The 20,568-nt window shown below is 41.8% G+C and overlaps 1 protein-coding gene across 1 annotated transcript in view; it reads left to right on the top strand.

The window, feature by feature from the left end:
* The window catches only part of slc1a7a (solute carrier family 1 member 7a), a 63,503-nt gene that overhangs the window by 31,389 nt on the left and 11,546 nt on the right, over positions 1–20,568 (top strand). The window contains exons 4-7 of the mRNA XM_072574179.1: positions 3,600–3,642; positions 8,718–8,943; positions 11,604–11,703; positions 13,293–13,526. Coding sequence (XP_072430280.1) covers positions 3,600–3,642; positions 8,718–8,943; positions 11,604–11,703; positions 13,293–13,526 — 603 coding nt within the window. The remainder of the gene's footprint in view (positions 1–3,599; positions 3,643–8,717; positions 8,944–11,603; positions 11,704–13,292; positions 13,527–20,568) is intronic.

Below are 20,568 nucleotides of genomic sequence, written 5' to 3' on the forward strand. Positions count from 1 at the left end.
TATGCCTTCTTGACTACTCTATCCACTGTGCAGCAACCTTCAGGATACAATGGATCTGAACTCCCAGATCTCTCTGCTCATCAACTTTTCACACGGCTCTTCCATTTACTGTATAATTCACTCTCGAATTATATTTCTCAAAATGCACCATTTCACATTTGCCTGGATTGAACGCCATCTGCCACTTTTCCACCTAACTCTCCAGTCTATCTATATTCTCCTGTATTCTTTGACAGTCCTCAATGCTTTCTGCTAATCCACCAATCTTCATGTCATCTGCAAACTTGCTGATCACACCAACAATGCCCTCTTTCAGATCATTTATGTATATCACAAACAACAGTGACACCAGCATTGATCCCTGTGGAACACCACTGGTCACCTTTCTCCATTTCGAGAAACTCCCTTCAACTACTACTCTCTGTCTCTTGTCACTCAACCAGTTCTTTATCCACCTAGCTAGAACACCCTGCACATCATGTGACTTCATTTTCTCTATTGGTTTACCATGGAGAACCTTATTAAACGCCCTACTAAAGTCCATGTATATGACATCCACAGCCCTTCCTTCATCTATCAACTTGGTCACTTAGTCAAAGAACTCTATTAAGTTGGTAAGGCATGCTCTTCCCAGCACAAAACTATGTTGCTGATCACTGATAAGCCCATTCTTTTCTAAATATAAATAGATTTTATCCCTCAGTACCTTCACCAGCAACTTTCCCACCATTAATGTCAACTTTAAGATGATCTAATGTACATGATCCAGGTTTGATGCTACAGGGGTGCTAACGTCCTGCTACAGTGAAGGCAGCTATGATCTAAATAGTCAAGTGCATTCATACAATATGTATATGCAAAACCTGGCTTGCTCCATTCTGGCCACCACAAAATGTGAATAACCAAGTTCAGAGCCAATATGTCTGAATTGCAGACACTTGCTCTATTTTTGCCATGATAAAGAAGTTCCCTATCATGGCAAAGTACATGACCTCAGGCCTATGTGTTGTTTCCATTACATATCTAAATTAATCTTTAATATTTTTTGCAAATAGATAACAGAAATGGGAACATGGTGGTCATGTTAATTGATTAGCAATCATGGAGCTAGTTTAAAAAAAAACAGAGATAGGAGTTTAAGTCAATATCTGTTAGTGAATTGAATTCAGTTAATTAAATAAATCTTGAATGAAAAGAAAATCTCAGTGTTGGTGAGCATGCAACTACTGTTTTGTCAGAAAAACTTAAACTTTAAGGAAAGAAATCTGCTGATCTGAAAAAGTATATGACAGTCTTCTGAAATACCCTCACAAACCCATTAATTGTTGTAAAGGTGATTCGTCACCACGTTCTCAAGGGCAATTAGGGATGAGCAATAAATTTTGGTATTGCCGCAATGTTTCTGTCCCCTGCATTGATAATAAAAAATACTGGTTGTTGCAATCAGCTCACATTTACTCTTTTACCTCTGTGTTCAAGGTTCAAATCTGATCTGACTTGAGGGAATGGATGTTTGCTGAAATGGCTATAACAGTTCTTTGCAAAATCAGTGTGGTAGTCTTAGTTGGCTGTTATGGCCATCAGTCCAACACAAATCAAGATGCGGTCAAAAATGAAAGTCTCATTCAGAAGAGGCTATGCAATATCTTGTTTGTTTGCAATTTTTGTGCACTATTTCCCGCCTCAGGCGACTGACTGTGTGGAGTTTGCACGTTCTCCCTGTGTCTGCGTGGGTTTCCTCCGGGTGCTCCGGTTTCCTCCCACAGTCCAAAGATGTGCAGATCAGGTGAATTGGCCATGCTAAATTGACCATAGTGTTAGGTAAGGGGTAAATGTAGGGGTATGGGTGGGTTGTGCTTCAGCGGGTCGGTATGGACTTGTTGGGCCTAAGGGCCTGTTTCCACACTGTAAGTAATCTAAAAAAAATCTAAGTAATCTAAAAAAATCTATATCTAATCTACTTTAAGGTCAGGTCATGAGACACTTTATTCTATCTCTGATCCTGGTCAATCTGTCTTTTTTGATGTCCTTACCAAAATTATATAGTATTCCTTTCCTACCATCATTTGAATCGGTAAAAGAAATCTAGCAACTGGTTCATAGAACAAACATGAACTTACTTGTAATGACTCAGTAACAATTAACATACAAAACTAGTATTTGAATAAATAAATATCTCTGAACAGAGGCATCATAACCATTCTGAGCTGAAGGAAGGTAATATAAGATGATCAGTTAATCAAACAGATAGGTATATTTTAATAACTGTTCCCCTTTGGTTTTCTGACATTTCTTTCTGCCACGCAGTTCTTTAAAATGTATTTAATGGCCCAATTATACTCATAAATTCACATCTGTTGCTCATTCATAGTAAATTTGTTTGTGCAGACTATACAGATGAATTTATTTAAACTTTTGTTTGGACTATGAGCTCATGCTGTTAAATAACTGTCCCAGTTACAAAACAAAAAAAGGATTTAAATGCCATTTCAGGTCAAATTGAGAGATGTAACATTATTTAATGGATAGCTGACCAGAACCTTGCAAAATATTTGTCCACTCTCTGTTGTGACTTTTATATGTTTTGTTTTCCTGGTTTGTCTATGCATTCAGTCCTGGTATAAAGGTGAGAAGGAACCAAAACATAACAAAATGGATAGTGATCCACCTCTATGACCTCAATATCAAGATTTTCCTTAATTGGTGTAATATATTTGGTATTTACTATTCAGTGTGTATTCAGAATGAATTGCCCTTGCAAATACACAATAACAGGAAAAACAATGGGGAATCATAAAGTAGATTCTCACATCTGGAAAAATGGAAGTTTCCTTTTCATGCATGTTTTAAAGAAACATATATGCATGATCTGTTTCTTAACCAATCCCTCTCTGAATTCCAAAAATTAATGTTATGAAAAAGTTGTACCTCTAATAAACATTAATGTTTTTTTCTTAGCTTTTAGCTGAAGTATCTTTTTGTAACATTAGCAATCTCATAAAATCCCTCTACCGTGGCATCTTCTATCATAGAATCCCTACAGTGTGGAAACAGGCCCTTAGGCCCAATAAGTCCACATTGACCCTCCCAAGAGTAACCCACCCAGACCCACTCCCCTACCCTATATTTACACCTGACTAATGCACCTAGCTAACACATACCTGAACACTATGGGCAATTTAGCATGGCCAATTCACCTAACCTGGACTGCTTTGGATTACGAGAGGAAACCCACGCAGACACAGGGAGTATGTGCAAACTCCACACAGACAGTCATCCAAGATTGGAATCGAACCCAGGTCCCTGGCAATGTGAGGCAGCAGTGCTAATCACTGAGCCATTGTGCTGTCTATTTCTTGGTTTTCCATACCAAAAAGTGTTTCTGAAGAAGTTAAATATTGGTCACTTGTTAATAGGTCAATAATCTAAGAGTGTCTAAGTTTAGAGAACTAAATTAATTCATTGAATCTTTTATTTCATTATTATGATTCATATTTGTCCTTGGTTTTTTGTTTAAATTTCAATCAAATGCATTTTGCTATTGATTACTATAATAATGCTGAGAAACATATTTCTGTTTTCTTTCTTGTCTCTTAAAGGAATATGTTCCCATCTAATCTAGTTCAAGCTACCTTTCAGCAGGTGAGTTGATATTTTATTTTTATACCTGTTCATACCTGTTTATACAACTCTGTCAAGGTCAGCATGTATTGAGCATTCATAGTTGCCCTTGTGAAACCTCTGTAATTCAATGTGCTTTTTAACATTTTCCTTCTTTTATAAAATCCAGGTGAACCACTCAGGTTCATAATGCAGAAAACGACTAAAAATGAAAAAAAATAGGAATGAAGACAAGATAAATTCTAGTAAATTGGGTGATAACAATCCTGTAAATTGTGGAAGGAGAGGAAGATTGGGATATTGGCAAAGAATACGTTAGATGAGAAATAATGGGAAATGGCTGTAAAGATAGAAAAGTAGTGTGGAGAAAATGTAGGTTGGTAAAATGGAAAGACATGTACCAAATATAATTTAATGCAGTCAAATGTGGAGTGATGTACTTTGGGAAAAGCATGATGAAGAAGCAATGTAAGCTAAAGATTAATTTTTTATGGGAATTCAAGAATCCCGCCAGGTGTATATAAAGGCTTCAAATTTGAAAACAAAGCAGTCCCACTATACTATTTGAAAATATCTGATTGGACCTCCACTGGAGCATTGCAAACAGTCCAGGTCAACACATGTTAGGAAGAATGTCGAAGTCCGAGAAACAGTGCAGAGTAAGTTTACTATTATGACCCCTGAGCTGAGGACCTTCAGTTGGGAGATTGGAGAACCTAGAAAAGCAGAGATGTTGACAGAAAACCTCAATAAAACATCCAAAATGCCAAGGGATTTTGATAATGAATCAAGAAAGATATTGGGTAGAATCTTTCCATTTTCAGGTAGAGTTTTGTTCTGTGAAATTCATGGCATCTGGTCTGCCAGGGCTCATACTGAGTTTTGTCACACAATCTTACACTCTTTCACCTTATTTATTTGAGCATTTGGGCTGTTAGGTGCCTTCCTAGGGAAATTACGGGGCCAACGAGATGGAAGTGCTTTCCATAAGACCAAGAGACATAGGAGTGGAAGCAAGGCCGTTCGGCCCATCGAGTCTACTCCACCATTTAATCACAGCTGATGGGCGTTTCAATTCTACTTACCTGCATTCTCTCTATAGCCCTTCATTTCTTGCAGGATCAAGAATTTATCAATCTCTGCCTTGAAGACACCCAATGCTCCCGCCTCAACTGCGCTCCATGGCAATGAATTCCACAGGCCCACCCCACACTCTGGCAGAAGGAACGTCTCCTTATTTCCGTTCTAAATTGAACCCCTCTAATTCTAAGGCTGTGCCCACAGGTCCTAGTCTCCCCGCCTAATGGAAACAACTTCCCAGTGTCCACCTTTTCTAAACTATGCATCATCTTGTAAGTTTCTATTAGATCTTCCCTCAACCTGCTAAACTTTAATGAATACAATCCCAGGATCTTCAGCCGATCATCATATTTAGGCTGACCATTCCAGAGATCATCCATGTGAATCTCTGCTGGATACGCTCCAGTGCTAATATGTCCTTCCTGAAATGTGGGGCCCAAAATTTGACACTGTATTTTAAATGGGGCCTAACTAGAGCTTTATAAAGTCTCAGAAGCACGTTGCTGCTTTTATATTCCAACCCTCTTAAGAAAAATGACAACATTACACTTGTTTTCTTAATCACGGACTCAACCTACAAATCAATCTTTAGAGAATCCTGGACTAGCACTCCCAGATCCCTTTGTAGTTTGGCTTTATGAATTTCTCACCATTTAAAAAATAATCCAAAGTTCAAGATTTTGCACTTGCTCATGCTGAATTGCATCAGCCATATCCTGGACCACTCTCCTAAACTGTCTAAATCTTTCTGCAGCCTCCCTACCTCCTCAGTGCTGCCTGCCTGTCCACCTAACTTCGTATCATCGGTGAACTTTGCCAGAATGCCCCTAGTCCGTTCATCCAGATCATTAATATATAAAGTGAACAGCTGCGGCCCCACCACTGAATCCAGCAGGATCCCACTTGTCACCAGCTACCATTCCGAGAAAGAACCTTTTATCCCAACTCTCTGCCTTCTGTCAGACAGTCAATTCCCAATCCATGCCAGTATCTCACCTCGGACACCTCGGGCCCTCAACTTACTCAGCATCCTCCCATGGGGCACCTTATCAAAGGCCTTTTGAAAGTTTTCAACTGCTGGGAACCTCTTGCTTGCTTGCCTCTGGCCCAATGGTTAAAGCCTAAAGCCCAGCTGCAAACCTCTTCAGCAGCTGTAAGCCAGAAACTGACCCTCATAATGCGGTGCTCATCCTCTACATTCAGGACATGGCCCAGAGGAAAGGAAAGCTTTCCTCGCCCCAGATAGGGACCAGGAGATTGGTTGTTGGATAGGTGGAAATGAGGGCAATCCTTTTACTAGCTGACCATCAAAGACATCCACATCACCATCCCATTTAGGGAAGGATGCCCAGCAGAGCAGGATGAAGGTCTATGGTCGTCTTTGCTCTGTAAGGCTAAGGATCACCAACTTCTATCTGCTCCCTCACATTCACAGGGTCATCACTCACTCTGAATCTGTCACATTGTACATACATCACACCAAGGCTCATGCGCTACAACTTTCACCATTGCATTCATCATGTCCATTCAAAGGCTATCATCCACTTTAACCTCCAAAATGATTTCTGTCCTCTGTGCTTCCTTCTCAACCACTGGAGGTACCCCACCATCTTGCCTGTTCATGCATGATCGCTAACTGCTCTTACATCTACTTAATGATACACAATCCTTCTCTTTGTCTTATGCAGGAAAAACAGATCCACTACCTGTCTGGAATGAAATTGCCACTGTAATCTGACTGACCTACTTATAATCTCTGGACTAATGGCACTTAATCTCTGGGTGTGACCATGGCCAAACTCCTGGACTAAAACTGGATGAGCCCCTTGACTGATTGCAGATTACCCTTGCCCCACTGAGGACCATTCCCATTTAACTTCCTCACATGGCCATTTGCTTGAAGCACATGCAGTATATTTTTCACATAAAGTGCTGGCACATGCTGCAGATGTAATATTAACATTGCAAGCTGCCAGACAGTGATATGTCCACCCTTTTGACTGTCCAGTGTTTCCCAACATTTCAAGCTGCCTGCATCTCCCTTTGCAATAAAAAAAACAATGCAAGACACAGAGGCTAGCAACCTGAAATGAAGCATTAAAGATCCATGGGCTAATAAACCACTGCAAGTCACACAAATGTGGTTGTCCACACATCAGTGCTGAAGTCAATGCAAGTGCACTAAGAAAACTATGTGACTGTATAGAGACTGGGGGGGCGCCAAGTAAATGCAAAGTGAGAAAGCATTAAAAAAGCAAACTAAGAGCATAAGGTACAACTTGTGAACATGCATGAGATGTGTGCCATCCTGGCACAAACATGCAAATGTGAGATGTGTCTGAGCTGCAGTTAAAATGTTGAAGGGCTAAAATGGTGCATGCAGTGGTCTGAGAGCAGCCATGATAATGTGGTGAAGCTGGTGGTTTGCTGATACTAACTTGTGTGGATTTAAGGTCAAGAAGGATGGTGACCATGGATAATGCAGAGGGGTTCTCATATCGCAGCAATTGGATGATGGCCAGTACAAACAGTCAGTGAGCTGCAGCTGGGAGGTACCCGCTTTGATGCACATGTTGGGAATTTTTGTGCTGTCTAGTTTTTCAGGGAAGGATAGGAGAGTTAACAATGTGTATAAATAATGGGGCTTTAATGAGGTGTAAGTGCATGTAAATGCATGGTGGTTACTGCTCAATGGTGAGGATCTGAAGTCATTATTTGTGGGTTTGAGGAGAACATCAGAAAACATGTTCTCAACAAAAGGAAGTTGAGTTTCACTTTCTCACAGTAATTTCCCATTTCTCTTGCTCATTGCTTACGCCACACAAGGGAGGAGAAATTCCACCATTTCCTCTGCCAAGTGGGAAGAAACCTGAATTGATTATTCATTATTTTGAACCAGAGGAACTGGAGGAAATATGGATGTCTTTTCATGCAGAGGACTGTGGTAATCCATGATAGAATCAGATCTCATCAGAATTTTAGAAAGGCAATTGAACTTGTATTTGCAGAAAATTAATTTTCAAACCTTACATGGTATCTCCTTAATCTTCAAATATTCTCCTTTGTTCTGTCTGCTTTCTTTCCAACAGAAAATCAACTAGCTGAAAGCCAGGAGAAAATATGGGGCAGGCTATTTAAGGAATTTCTTCTTAGAGGGAGAGGTGAAACCTAGGAATTCTCTACACCAGAGAGCTGTGGAAGCTCCATCATTGAGGATGTTTGAGATAGAAATCCATCGATTTCTAGTTGCCAATGACAATAAGGGAAATGGGGGTAGTGCAGCAAAGGCATAGAGAAAAATGATCAACTTGGATCTGTTGAATGGTGGAACTGGCTCAATGGGCCAAGTGACTCGCTCTGGTCCTGTGTTCTCACTTTCACAAGTATCCTATTATTTGTTGCAATCATTTTCTGTTTTTTGCAGCAATTGTTTTTTAACCCCTTCTCTCAACACTTTTTTCCCCACTCAGTGTCTCCAAAAGAAGTTGGTATCTGTGTAATGAGTTAGACATGTGAAAACTATTATTTGATTTTGATAGACTTCTGTTTGAGCTCCTCCACCCATAACCCATCATGGTAACCAAGACCACATAGGCATTTCTCTCAGCTCTGGTACTTCCAGAATTCTTCTTTTTAGGAGAAGTTTTCAGAAATTACCATCTTATGAAGTTCAGCTTCATAAGGAACATAACAAACATTGCTAATGTGGCAGGAGGTTAAGGAGTTGATGTTTTCTTGTGTAGAAATATCTTAGGTGCATGTATGGAGGATTCTCACTTACATGAAATCCCAGACTTCCTTCGTGCTGTTGATTTTAAAGCCAATACAAATTAACACTTTTCGAATGAAAGCGCGTCACAAATTCAGCTCATAGCAATAGAGTTTCATTTTCAACTTTTGTTTTGACTCGGCTAATGTGGCTATGAAGATAGAAGTCATTTAGCTATACTTTATATTTAAAATTGCTATTTGTTCTCTTTGCGAATACTAAAATACATCATTGCTTGGTTTCACAGTATCGAACCAAGATTGTTCCAATTGTTGTTTCTGTCAAAGTAGCGGGATCTGAAGCTGCCACACGAATGCCTTTAATTTATGGAATTCAAGGTGACAATGACTCTGAAGTAGTTCAGAACATTTCTTTGGATATCACCCCACCTCCAGAAATTATCTACAAATCAGGGCCAGGATCAAGTGAAGGGATGAATGTTCTTGGCATCGTTATATTTTCTGCAACAATGGGTGAGCTTTTTTTAACAGAATATCTGTCAAACTATGCAACAAGCATCAGTATGTAGATTATTTAATGAATTTTTTTTTCATTTGTGATTTCCTATGTCTATTTATTATTTCTTTAGCAAATTATAACACTTTATTTAGAATGTCTATTTATCCATATCAATCTTCTTACAGAGTCATAGAATCATATAGCATGGAAACAGACCCTTCGGTCCAACTCATCCACACTGAACAAGTTTCCCAAACTAAACTAGTTTCCACTTGCCTGCATTTGGCCCATATCCCTCTGAACCTTTCCTATTCATGTATCTGTCCAAATGAATTTTAAATGTTGTAACTGCACCTGCATCTATCACTTCCTCTAGCTGTTCATCCCACATACGAGCCACCATTTGTGTGAAAAGTTGTCCCTTAGGTCCCTTTTAAATCTTTTTCTTCTCACCTTAAAATTATATGCCTTAGTTTTGAACTCTCCAACACAATGGAAAAAAAACCCTTGCTCTTCACCTTATCTATGCCCTTCATCATTTTATAAACCTCCATAAGGTCATCTCTAAACCTTTTCTGCTCCAGTGAAAGAAGTCCAAGATTATCCAGCTTCTCCTTATAAATCAAACATTCCAGTCCCAGTAACATCCTCATAAACCCTTTTTGTACTCTTTCCAATTTAATAGTATCTTTCCTATGGGAAGGTGACCAGAACTGTACGCAGTACAGGTCGTTCTGCTATAATGAGCATTTCGTTAACACAAATTCGCTATAACACGATTGACTAATTAGGGACGATATTTCTAAAATGTGAAGTTTTAAAGCACGTATTCGTTATAACTTGATTCCAGCCACATTCGTTTAAATGATGCTGTTATAACACAGGATTGGACGAGAACGTAGCTACCATGTTATAGCAGAACAGACTGTACTCTAAAAGTGGCCTCACCAACCTCCTGTACAACCACAAAATGGTGTCGGAACTCCTTATTCAATGGTCTGAGCAATGAGGGCAACCGTGCTATACATCCTCTTTACCACTCTACCTGTGACACAACTTTCAATGAATTATGTACCCAAACCTCTAGATCTCTCTGTTTTTCCCTGGGCCTTACCATTAGCTATGAAAGCCCTACCCTTGTTCATTTTACCAAAAAGCAATGCTTCGCATTAAATTAAATTAAACTCCATCTGCCACTCCTTGGTCCATTAGCCCAATTGATCAAAATCCCTTTGTAATCTTAGATAATCTTCCTCACTGTCCATATTACCACAAATTTTCATCTGCCAACTTACAAACCATACATCCTACATTCTCATCCAAATCATTTATATAAGTGACAAATAAGAGTGGACTCAACACCACTGGTCACAAGCTCCTGTCTGAAAAATAACTCTCCACAACAATTCTCAGTTTTCTGCCGTCAAGTCAATTATTTTTCTTAAGTTGAAATATGGTGTAAGTAACAGTACTTTGTAGTGTTGACACTGGGCTTATTTAGCAAAAAGATCCTATGACAAAAGCATTTTACAAATTAATGTGAATATTTGTGTGATAGTTTGTTACCTACCACTACATTTATATCACTAGTGGGCTTTTGATCATTGATAGTTCATATAAGGTAAGAGTGAGTATAGGTAAATGTTCTACCAAGCTTCCAAGCAGTTGACTTGCTCGAGGGCCAGTATTGCACATCACCATAATGTAATTTATTTTACAAAAGAAGGGTGCTCTGATTTTCTGAGAGGAGATTCTGACCAGGGCTCCTTCAAAAAAGTGAAAGACATGCTTCTATTCTGGCAGTTAGTGCTGAAATGCCAAGGAAGGCAAACCACATTCCCTTCTCACAGCAACAGGCTGCTGTTTTCTGAACATTTAAAGGGCCTGAAAGCCTCTTTTACAGTAGCAGTCAAATGGAAAGTATATAAAGTAATTGTGATATTCGGGTGCTTGGAGGTGAGGATGCAGATGGGTAGGGTGCCAAGTGGATTGAGGGTAGGATACCAGTGGCCAGGTGCCAAGTCAAAAGTGAGTAGCATGCTCTAGGGATAGGGTGCAAGATGGTGAAGGTATGTGATGCAGTTTTTCTTTGGAGATCAGGGTGAGTGGGACAAATCTGGTTCAGTGGTGACCATTATTTCAGGGGAGTCTTGATCTGACGGTGGGTGGTTGTGTCATATCCGGTGGTGGGTTCAGTTCAGACCTGAGGTGTGGATTGAATCAGGTTCAGTGGCAGGGTGTTGGTGTAGGTTTCTGTTAGGTCATGCTTGGCAGGGAGAGGGATACTCAGTTTGTGTATGGGAGCAGTGGGGTGGAGTTTGGTGACAGGGTTGCCAGGGTGGGCATACAAAGTGTGGAAGGGTTATCAGGCCAGGTCTGGTGGTGAGGGAGAGGAGGAGGGGTAGGTTTGAGTCCCAATGAGAGGGGAGGGGATGGGGTGGGGTTCTGCCAGGCCAGGGTTGAGGAGTGCAAGAGTGTCAATTGAGACCATGTGGGGTAAGAATGGGGTCCATTCCATTGTTTCTTTGGGTTAGACTATGTGTTTCATAGTCTACCTTTTCTTGAATCGCATAAACCAATTGCCATGTTTCAGAGCTGGATAGGAATGCAACTCTGCGACATCCAGATAAAGTTAATGACTTGAGCTGTGACAAGTTATATTCTCTGTGTCAAGGTATAATGCTGGGGAGAATGGGAAAGAATGGACTGCCACTGGTCAGCTTCTGTCAATGTTTAAATGAATCTGTGATGAAGATTGTTGCTGTTGCCACATGGTGAGTCTGGGTCTGGTGCTCTTCATGCAGAACTGAATTTGAATGAATAGTTACTGTTTCACTATCTGTTGAATTATAGTGTTATGTGGGAATGTTGTGACCAGTAAATGATGAAAGTTGTTTATTTTGTTTGCAAATGCTAAATATTTATAAATCTTATATTGGTTAATCTCCCAGAGAATAACAATAAACATTGCTGTTTCTGTCAGATTACAAAGGGTCTATCACACTCCACTAGGCCGCAAGGAAATTTGAGAAAATATTCATCAATTTTGTTAAAACATTAGTCTGCAAAAATTTTCTATTAATTATCTTGCTTCAATCCATCTGTTGTTTTTGTTAACTCTAGACTGCACTACTCTATTGGTTGCCTGCCCCAGCATAAATGCCAAATCATCCAAATAACTATGCTTTGAACCTTCCTTCTTTGACTGAGTCTTTGCTCATATATTGCTCTTAATCTGGCTTGGTGTCAAATTTGTTTGATAGCACTCCTATGAAGTCTCTCAAGATGTTTAGTATATAAAAGGCGTGACGTATGTGAGAGTTATTGCAGCACTTTCAGTATTCACTGACATTAGGGCTCCTGAGGTGTCATTTGATGGTTTGAGATAATACCTGCAATTGGGGTATTATTTTCAGTGACATTTCAGTAAGGACTACAGCTTACTTGCTATCTAGGTTCATGTTTTGCTTAATATGATTATATTTTACCTACCTATAATCTATTGCAAAATCTGATCACGTTTATGATGAATATATTTTGTGAATTATAACATTTGAATAAATACTTTAGATAGTCCTCTGTATCTTTGTTAGCTGTAGATTGGTGAACTGTTATATTTTAATGTGCTGGAGCACTACAACTAAAGTCCTGAAAATACTTTTAACTTCTCCATAATTTAATTATATTTTTCAATGAAGAGATCAATTGAAATCCACAAACATGAAAAAGTGTTTAGTGATTGTAATGAGGGCAGCCAAGTGGACCTCAAAGAAGGGGCTATTAATCTGTTCCAATCAGGGAGCACTACCTGACAGATAAGAACAGGAGTGTCAGACATCCTGGTCACTGTGTGAGCAGGCTCTGAGGGAGCTGGATCAGTGTCAAGGACTCTTCATGTGTGAATAAAGGGTGACTTGGTGATGGGATAATGACCTCTGTAGAGTTATTTCAAAGTGATGACCATTTTGAGTCATTGTCTCCTCTAGCTTTCTTAGACACGCATGAAAAACACCAGGAGGATAAAATAATGTTTAGAATCATAAAATGCTTACAGCAGAGAAGGAGGCCATTTAGACAATCAGGTCTGTGCTGATCTTTTTGCAAAGCAATTTAACCAATTCACTTTCCACTATTTCTTGGAAATCTTTTCACTTCAGGTGTTTATTCAATTCCCTTTCTCTCCACTAGAATTCTTTGTAATTCTGTAAGACAGTTCTTGAAATCTAAATAACTGTGGTCCTGTGGGGTTTCTCGCATCAGAAGGGTATGGGGGCTTTGGACTTTTAAATTTTGCTATTGTTTCTTCTTCTTTTCTGTTCTGATTTAATTGGTTATGTTTAACATAATATGTTCTTTATATTAGTTATTTCCCTCTAGGCATAGTGTTTCTCATTGCTGGCAAAATCCTGGAGATGGATGACCCTACAGCAATCGGGAAAAAACTGGGCTTCTATGCTATCACAGTGGTTTGTGGTCTCGTGGTCCATGGGTTATTTGTTCTACCCATGGTTTACCTCTTTATCACCAAGAAAAATCCAATTGTTTATATAAGAGGAATCCTTCAAGCCTTACTCATAGCTTTGGCTACTTCATCAAGGTATGTCCCATGATTTGCAAGGTTTAAGTATTATCATCTAATGAAGAATTAAATTGGCTTTTTAAATTATTTGACACGTCATTTCAATGATATGTTCAGTAATACATCAACATTCATCTTCAGCAGCCAATCAGCATTCTGCTTTTACTTTGCTTCTGACATGCCTGATGATCAATTCATCATTGGTAGATTCTGTCACATGAGGGGAAGCTGGTGCTTGGATAATCTTGTATATGAGTTCTGTGGAAGCTTTTACACACTCACTGATGTTTGAATTTTGCCTTTGTACATTCCTGACTGATGTCTTCTGTGCCTTCCGAAACAAGTCTTTTCCATTTTGGTTGGTCACAACCCATTGACTCATGAGAGGTGGCAGCGATGATTAACCTCTGCAGTGATATTTTGAGGACATCCTTGAAGCACTTCTGTTGTCCTCCTGGCAATCCCCTGTTGCAACAGTTACACTGGGGCAAAAAACAAAATTGCTGGAGAAGCTCAACAGGTCTGGCGAGAAAGCAGAATTAATGTTTAGAGTCCAGTGACCCTTCTTCAGTTACTTTGCTGGTAGGCTTACTAACACCACATTTTACCCACCAGGAAAGCTTTTGAGTAATTTTTGTTTTGATTCGGGGCCTGTGACTTGGGAGAAAATGGTGTTATTAAATTGCCATTCTTGTCTCTTAATTTAGAGGACTTTGCAAAGATATTGCTGGTAGGTCTTCTCCAGTGCTTTGAGATGGTGGCGGTAGATTGCTGAAGTCTCCAAGTCACACAGGAACATGGATAATACTACTGCCAAGTAAACCATGAACTTAGCCCTTGGATTTGAGAGCTTGGTCCTCAAATCATCTTGCCTTTTGTCAACTATAAGCTGAGTTATCACATTGAACATAATGACGAATTTCATTGTCCATGTTTGTCTTTGTTGAGAAGGTTAAGATGGGGAAAATGATTAAGGCTTTCCAGTGCCTTGCTGGTCTTAATCATTGGGGGTAGGTGGTGTAATGTGGAATCTGTGTGGAAGAGGACTTCAGTTTTGCAGGGGTTGGTCTGTCATTTTCTCATATGCATCAGAGAAAGAGTCAACAATTTCTTGGAGCTCAGTGAGAACACACATACAAATGTCATAGAACATAGAAAAGTACAGCACAGAGCAGGCCTTTTGGCTCACAATGTTATGCCGAGGATTAATCCTAATGTAAAATAAAATAACCTATCCTACGCACCCCTCAATTCACTGCTGTCCAAGTGCATGTCCAGCAGTCGCTTAAATGTCCCTAATGTCTCTGCTTCCACCACCACCGCTGACAACGCATTTCATGCATTCACAACTCTTTGTGTAAAGAACCTATCTCTGAGGTCTCCTCTGTACCTTTCTCCTAATATCTTAAAACTATGACCCCTCGTGTCAGTCAATCCTGCCCTGGGGCAAAGACTCTGGCTATTGACTCTATCCATGCCTCTCATTACCTTGTATACCTCGATCAGGTCACCTCTCTTCCTCCTTCTCTCCAAAGAGAAAAGTCCGAGCTTAGTCAACCTCTCTTCATAAGACAAGCCCTCCAGTCCAGGCAGTATCCTGGTAAACCTTCTTTGCACCCTCTCCAAAGCCTCCGTATCTTTCCTATAGTAAGGCGACCAGAACTGGACACAATATTCCAAGTGTAGTTTCACCAGGGACTTGTAGAGCTGTAGCAAAACCTCGCAGCTCTTAAACTCAATCCCCCTGTTAATGCAAGATAAAATACCATATGCTTTCTTAACAACCCTATCCACTTGGATGGTAACTTTGAGGGATCTATGTACTTGAACACCAAGATCCTTCTGTTCCTCCACACTGCCAAGAATCCTGTGTTTAATCCTAAAGTCAGCATTCAAGTTCGACCTTCCAAAGTGCATCACTTCACATTTATCCAGGTTGAATTCCATCTGCTATTTCTCAGCCCAGCTCTGCATCCTGTCTATATCACACTGCAGCCTGCAATAGCCCTCGATACTATCAACAACACCTCCAACCTTTGTGTCATCTACAAATTTACTAACCCATCCCTTAACCTCCTCATCCAAGTCATTTATAAAAACTACAAAGAGCAGAGGCCCAAGAACAGAGTGCAGCGAGACACCATTCAACACTGATCTCCAGGAAAAATACTTTCCATCTATAACCACTATCTGCCTTCTGTCAGCCAACTAATTCTGAATCCAGATCGCCAAATCTCCCTGTATCTCATACCACCTGTATCTCATACAGGTTGATGAATGAGCCTACCATGGGGAAACTTATCAAATGCCTTGCTGAAGTTCATATACATCGTATCCACTGCTCAACCCTCATCAACCTGTCTTGTCCTCTCCTCAAAGGACTCAATAAGATTTGTGAGGCATGACCTGCCCCTCACAATGCCATGCTGACTGCCTTTAATCACGCTATGCTTTTCCAAATAGTCATAAATCCTAACTCTCAGAATTCTTTCCTAAACCTTGCTAACCACAGACGTAAGACTGACTGGTCTGTAATTGCCAGGGATTTACCTATTACCGTTCTTGAAAAGTGGAACAACATTGGCCTCCCTCTAATCCTCCAGTACGACTCTGTTGGAAAGTGAGGAAGCAAAGATCTTCATCAGCGGCTTAGCAACCTCCTTTCTTGCTTCCCAGAGCAGCCGAGTATAAATATAATCTGGCCCTGGGGATGTATTGATCTTAATGTTTGCCAAAATTTCCAGTACATCAATTTCAGCAATTTTGATCTGTTCAAGCCTGTATCCCATCTCCTCAAAGTTCTCATTCCCAACAAGGTCCCTTTCATTAGTGAAAACTGAAGCAAAAAACTCATTTAGGGCTTCCTCTATCTGCTCAGACTCCATGCACAAGTTCCATATGCTATCCCTGATTGGTCCTACCTTCTCCCTGATCATTCTCTTATTCTCCACCTATGAGTAAAATGCTTTTGGGTACTCCCTAATCCTTCTTGCCAAGCCTTTTTCATGTCCCCTCCTGGCTCTCCTCTGTCCATTTCTGACCTCCTTTCTAGTAAGCCTGTAATCCTCTAAAGCTGTGCTAGATCCTTGTCTCCTCCACCTTACGTAAGCTGCCTTCTTCCTTTTGACAAGAAGCTCTTCTGTTCACATCATCCAAGGCTTCTTAATCTTACCCCTTCTAACCTGTCTCAGAGGAACAAATACGTGCATCACTTGGAACAACTGCTCCTTAAACAGTCTCCACATGTCTGCTGTGCCCTTTCTGCAATTGCTCCCAGTCTGTACTTTCCAACTCCTGTCTGATAGCGTCATAATTTCCTTTTCCCCAATTAAATATCTTCCCTTGGTAACTGCTGGTTTCCCTCTCCAAAGCTATGGTAAATGTGAGGCAGTTGTGGTCACTGTCACCAAAGTGCGAGACCTGACACCTGTCCTGGCACATTGCCAAGCACCAAATCCAAAATGGCCTCTTCCCTCATCAGCCTATCTACATACTAAGTAAGGAAACCTCCTGAACACTCCTGACAAAAATGGCTCCATCCGAACCATCTGCACTAAAGAGGTTTCAGTCAATATTGGGAAAGTTGAAATCACCCATAACAATAACCCTGCTACATCTGCATTTTCCCAAAATCTGCCAGCGTATGAGTTCTGCAATCTCTCTACTGTTATTAGGGGGTCTGTAGAAAACACCCAATGAGGTGGCTTCTCCCTTGCTGTTCCTAACCTCCACCCATACTGACTCAGTAGACAAACCTTCCTCAACAACACTTGTTTCTGTAGCTATGATGCACTCTCTGATTAGCAAAGCTACACGCCCTCCTCTTTTTCCACCCTCGGTGTTCTTTTTAAATGTTCTAAACCCTGGAACATCTAGCAACCAATCCTTCCCCTGTGAAACCCATATCTTTATTATGGCCACAACATCATAGCCCCAAGTACTGATCCATGCTCTAGTTCATTCAACTCCAGCTCCAGTTCCTGAACTCGGTTTTCGAGGAGCTGGAGTTGGGTGCACTTCCTGCAGATGTGATCAGCAGACACATATATAGTGTCTCTCACCCACCAGATTCTGCAGGAGGAACATGCAACTGCCCTATCAGCCATATCCTGCTACTCTGAAAGCCCACACGGGACTAAACAAAGGAAGAGAAGAAAAGAAAAAAATGAGTAAACCTGAAAACCTACCGAGTTTACCGACACTCCTTGCGTTAAAGCAGAAACACTTTAACCAATCCCTTTGTTTCATCACGTGAGAAACCTTCCCGATAGATTCACTACATCCTGTCACTGCCCAATCTACAACTGCCCCCCTCTCAGATATGTAGATCTGATTCCCAACCCCTTGCCAAACTAGTTTAAACCCTCCCAAACCCCACGAACAAATCTCCCACCTATGACATTTGTGCCCCTCCAGCTCAGGTGCAACCCATCCTTCATGTACAGGTTCCACCTTCCCTAGAAGGTATCCCAATGGTCTAGGTATCTGAAGCCGTCCCTCCTGCACCAGCCTCACAGCCACATGTTGAGTTACACTTGCTGCCTGTTCCTCACCTCACTATTCCCATGGCACCGGTAGCAAACCCGAGATCACTACTCTACTCATCCTGCTCTTCAGCTTCCAACCTAGCTCTCTGTAGTCACTTTTCAGATCATCCATTCTTTTCCTCGCCATATCATTGATGCCAATATGTACCACGATTTCTGGCTGCTTACCCTCCCCCTTCAGAATCCTGTAAACCCAATCAGCGACATCCCGGATCCAGGCACCGGGGAGGCAACAGCCTTCTAGGAGACCTGTTCCTAACCACAAAATCTCCTGAGATTCTGTCTAACTACTAAGTCCCCTACGACTAGCGCTTTTCTATTTTCCCCCCTTCCCTTCTGAACCACCGTGCCAGGCTCAGTGCCAGAGACCTGACAACTATGGCTTCCCCCGGTAGGCCGTCCCCACCAGCAGTATCCAAAATGGTATACTTATTTGCTGAGGGGAACAGCCACAGGGGATCCCTGCCCTATCTGTTGGTTCCCTTTCCTCCCCGACTGTAACCCAGCTGTCTTTATCCTGTGTCTGAGGAGTGACCACCTTCCTGTCCATCCTCTCAATTTCTCCTTCAGCCTCCCGATGATCCGTAGTTCATCCAGCTCCAGCTCCAGTTCCTGAACTCGGTTTTCGAGGAGCTGGAGTTGGGTGCACTTCCTGCAGATGTGATCAGCAGAGACATATATAGTGTCTCTCACCTACCAGATTCTGCAGGAGGAACATGCAACTGCCCTATCAGCCATACCCCGCTACTCTGAAAGCCCACACAGGACTACACAAAGGAAGAGAAGAAAAGAAAAAATGAGTAAACCTGAAAACCTATCAAGTTTACAGACTCTTAGTAAGGTTAAAGGAGGTGGGTGGAAGGGATGCCCTACGGTATAGGGTCTCGAGTTTAGATCTCACCCACTTAAAAACTTGCCGGTAGCGCCCGTTTCTCTCTGCCCTCTTTCCTCACCGCTCTGTTCAAAATATTTTGTTTTTTACTCACCTTCCCATCAGTCCTTTACTCCTCCCTCACACCTCTTGACAAATGGAGGCCCCAACACCTGAGGTAAGTCTTTTAAACGGTCTTACTCACCTTCCCAGAAGTGCTCCTCCCTCACACCTCTTGACAAAAAAACTTGCAAATTCATCTGTAAATTCAGCTCACTGGCTGCAGTTAGAGAGTTTGGATTCAAGACAGTGTGGATTGAACAACCTTCTGTCTGTTCTGTTTCTCCATGCCAATGGGTAATTTGCTGAAGTTGAGGTACAGTTTTGCAGTGAAGAAGGTTGGAGACAAGAACTAGTATAATGACACGGCCTTGTTTGACTGCAATCATCATTGAGGTAGGGATCTGATGTTCCCTTGATAGTGAATATGAGTTGCTTATCATCATAGGTTAGGCTGAAAAATGTGTTGCTGGAAAAGTGCAACAGGTCAGGCAGCATCCAAGGAGCAGGAGAATCGACGTTTTGGGCATAAGCCCTTATTCAAGAATGAGGAGGATGTGCCAAGCAGGCTAAAATAAAAGGAAGGGAGGAGGGACTTGGGGGAGGGGCGCTGGGAATGCGATAGGTGGAAGGAGGTTAAGGTGAGGGTGATAGGCCGGAGAGGGGGTGGGGGCGGAGAGGTCAGGAAGAAGATTGCAGGTCAGGAAGGCGGTGCTGAGTCTGAGGACTGGGACTGAGATAAGGTGAGGGGAGGGGAAATGAGGAAGCTGGAGAAATCTGCATTCATCCCTTGTGGTTGGAGGGTTCCTAGGCGGAAGATGAGGCGCTCTTCCTCCAGCCGTCGTGTTGCCATGGTCTGGTGATGGAGAAGGCCAAGGACCTGCATGTCCTTGGTGGAGTGGGAGGGGGAGTTAAAGTGTTCAGCCACAGGGCGGTTGGGTTGGTTGGTCTGGGTGTCCCAGAGGTGTTCTCTGAAACATTCCGCAAGTAGGCGGCCTGTCTCTCCAATATAGAGGAGGCCACATCGGGTGCAGCGGATGCAGCAAATGATTTGTGTGGAGGTGCAGGTGAATTTGTGACGGATATGGAAGGATCCCTTGAGGCCTTGGAGGGAAGTAAAAGGGGAGGTGTGGGCGCAAGTTTTGCATTTCTTGAGGTTGCAGGGCAAGGTGCCGGAAGTGGAGGTTGGGTTGGGGGAGGTGTGGACCTGATGAGAGAGTCACGGAGGGAGTGATGTTTCCGGAATGCTGATAGGGGAGGGGAGGAAAATATATCCTTGGTGGTGGCGTCTGTTTGGAGGTGGCGGAAATGACGAAGGATGATACGATGTATCTGGAGGTTGGTGGGGTGGTAGGTGAGGACCAGTGGGGTTCTGTCCTGGTGGCTATTGGAGGGGTGGGGTTCAAGGGCGGAGGAGCGGAAAGTGAAGGAGATGTGGTGGAGAGCATCGTCAACCATGTCTGGGGGTAATTGCGGTCTTTGAAGAAGGAGGCCATCTGGGTTGTTCGGTAGTGGAATTGCTCCTCCTGGGAGCAGATGTGGCGGAGGCGAAGGAATTGGAAATATGGGATGGCATTTTTAC

Source organism: Chiloscyllium punctatum, chromosome 7 (assembly GCF_047496795.1).
Source record: "Chiloscyllium punctatum isolate Juve2018m chromosome 7, sChiPun1.3, whole genome shotgun sequence".
In the NCBI taxonomy this organism is placed as follows: Eukaryota; Metazoa; Chordata; class Chondrichthyes; order Orectolobiformes; family Hemiscylliidae; genus Chiloscyllium; species Chiloscyllium punctatum.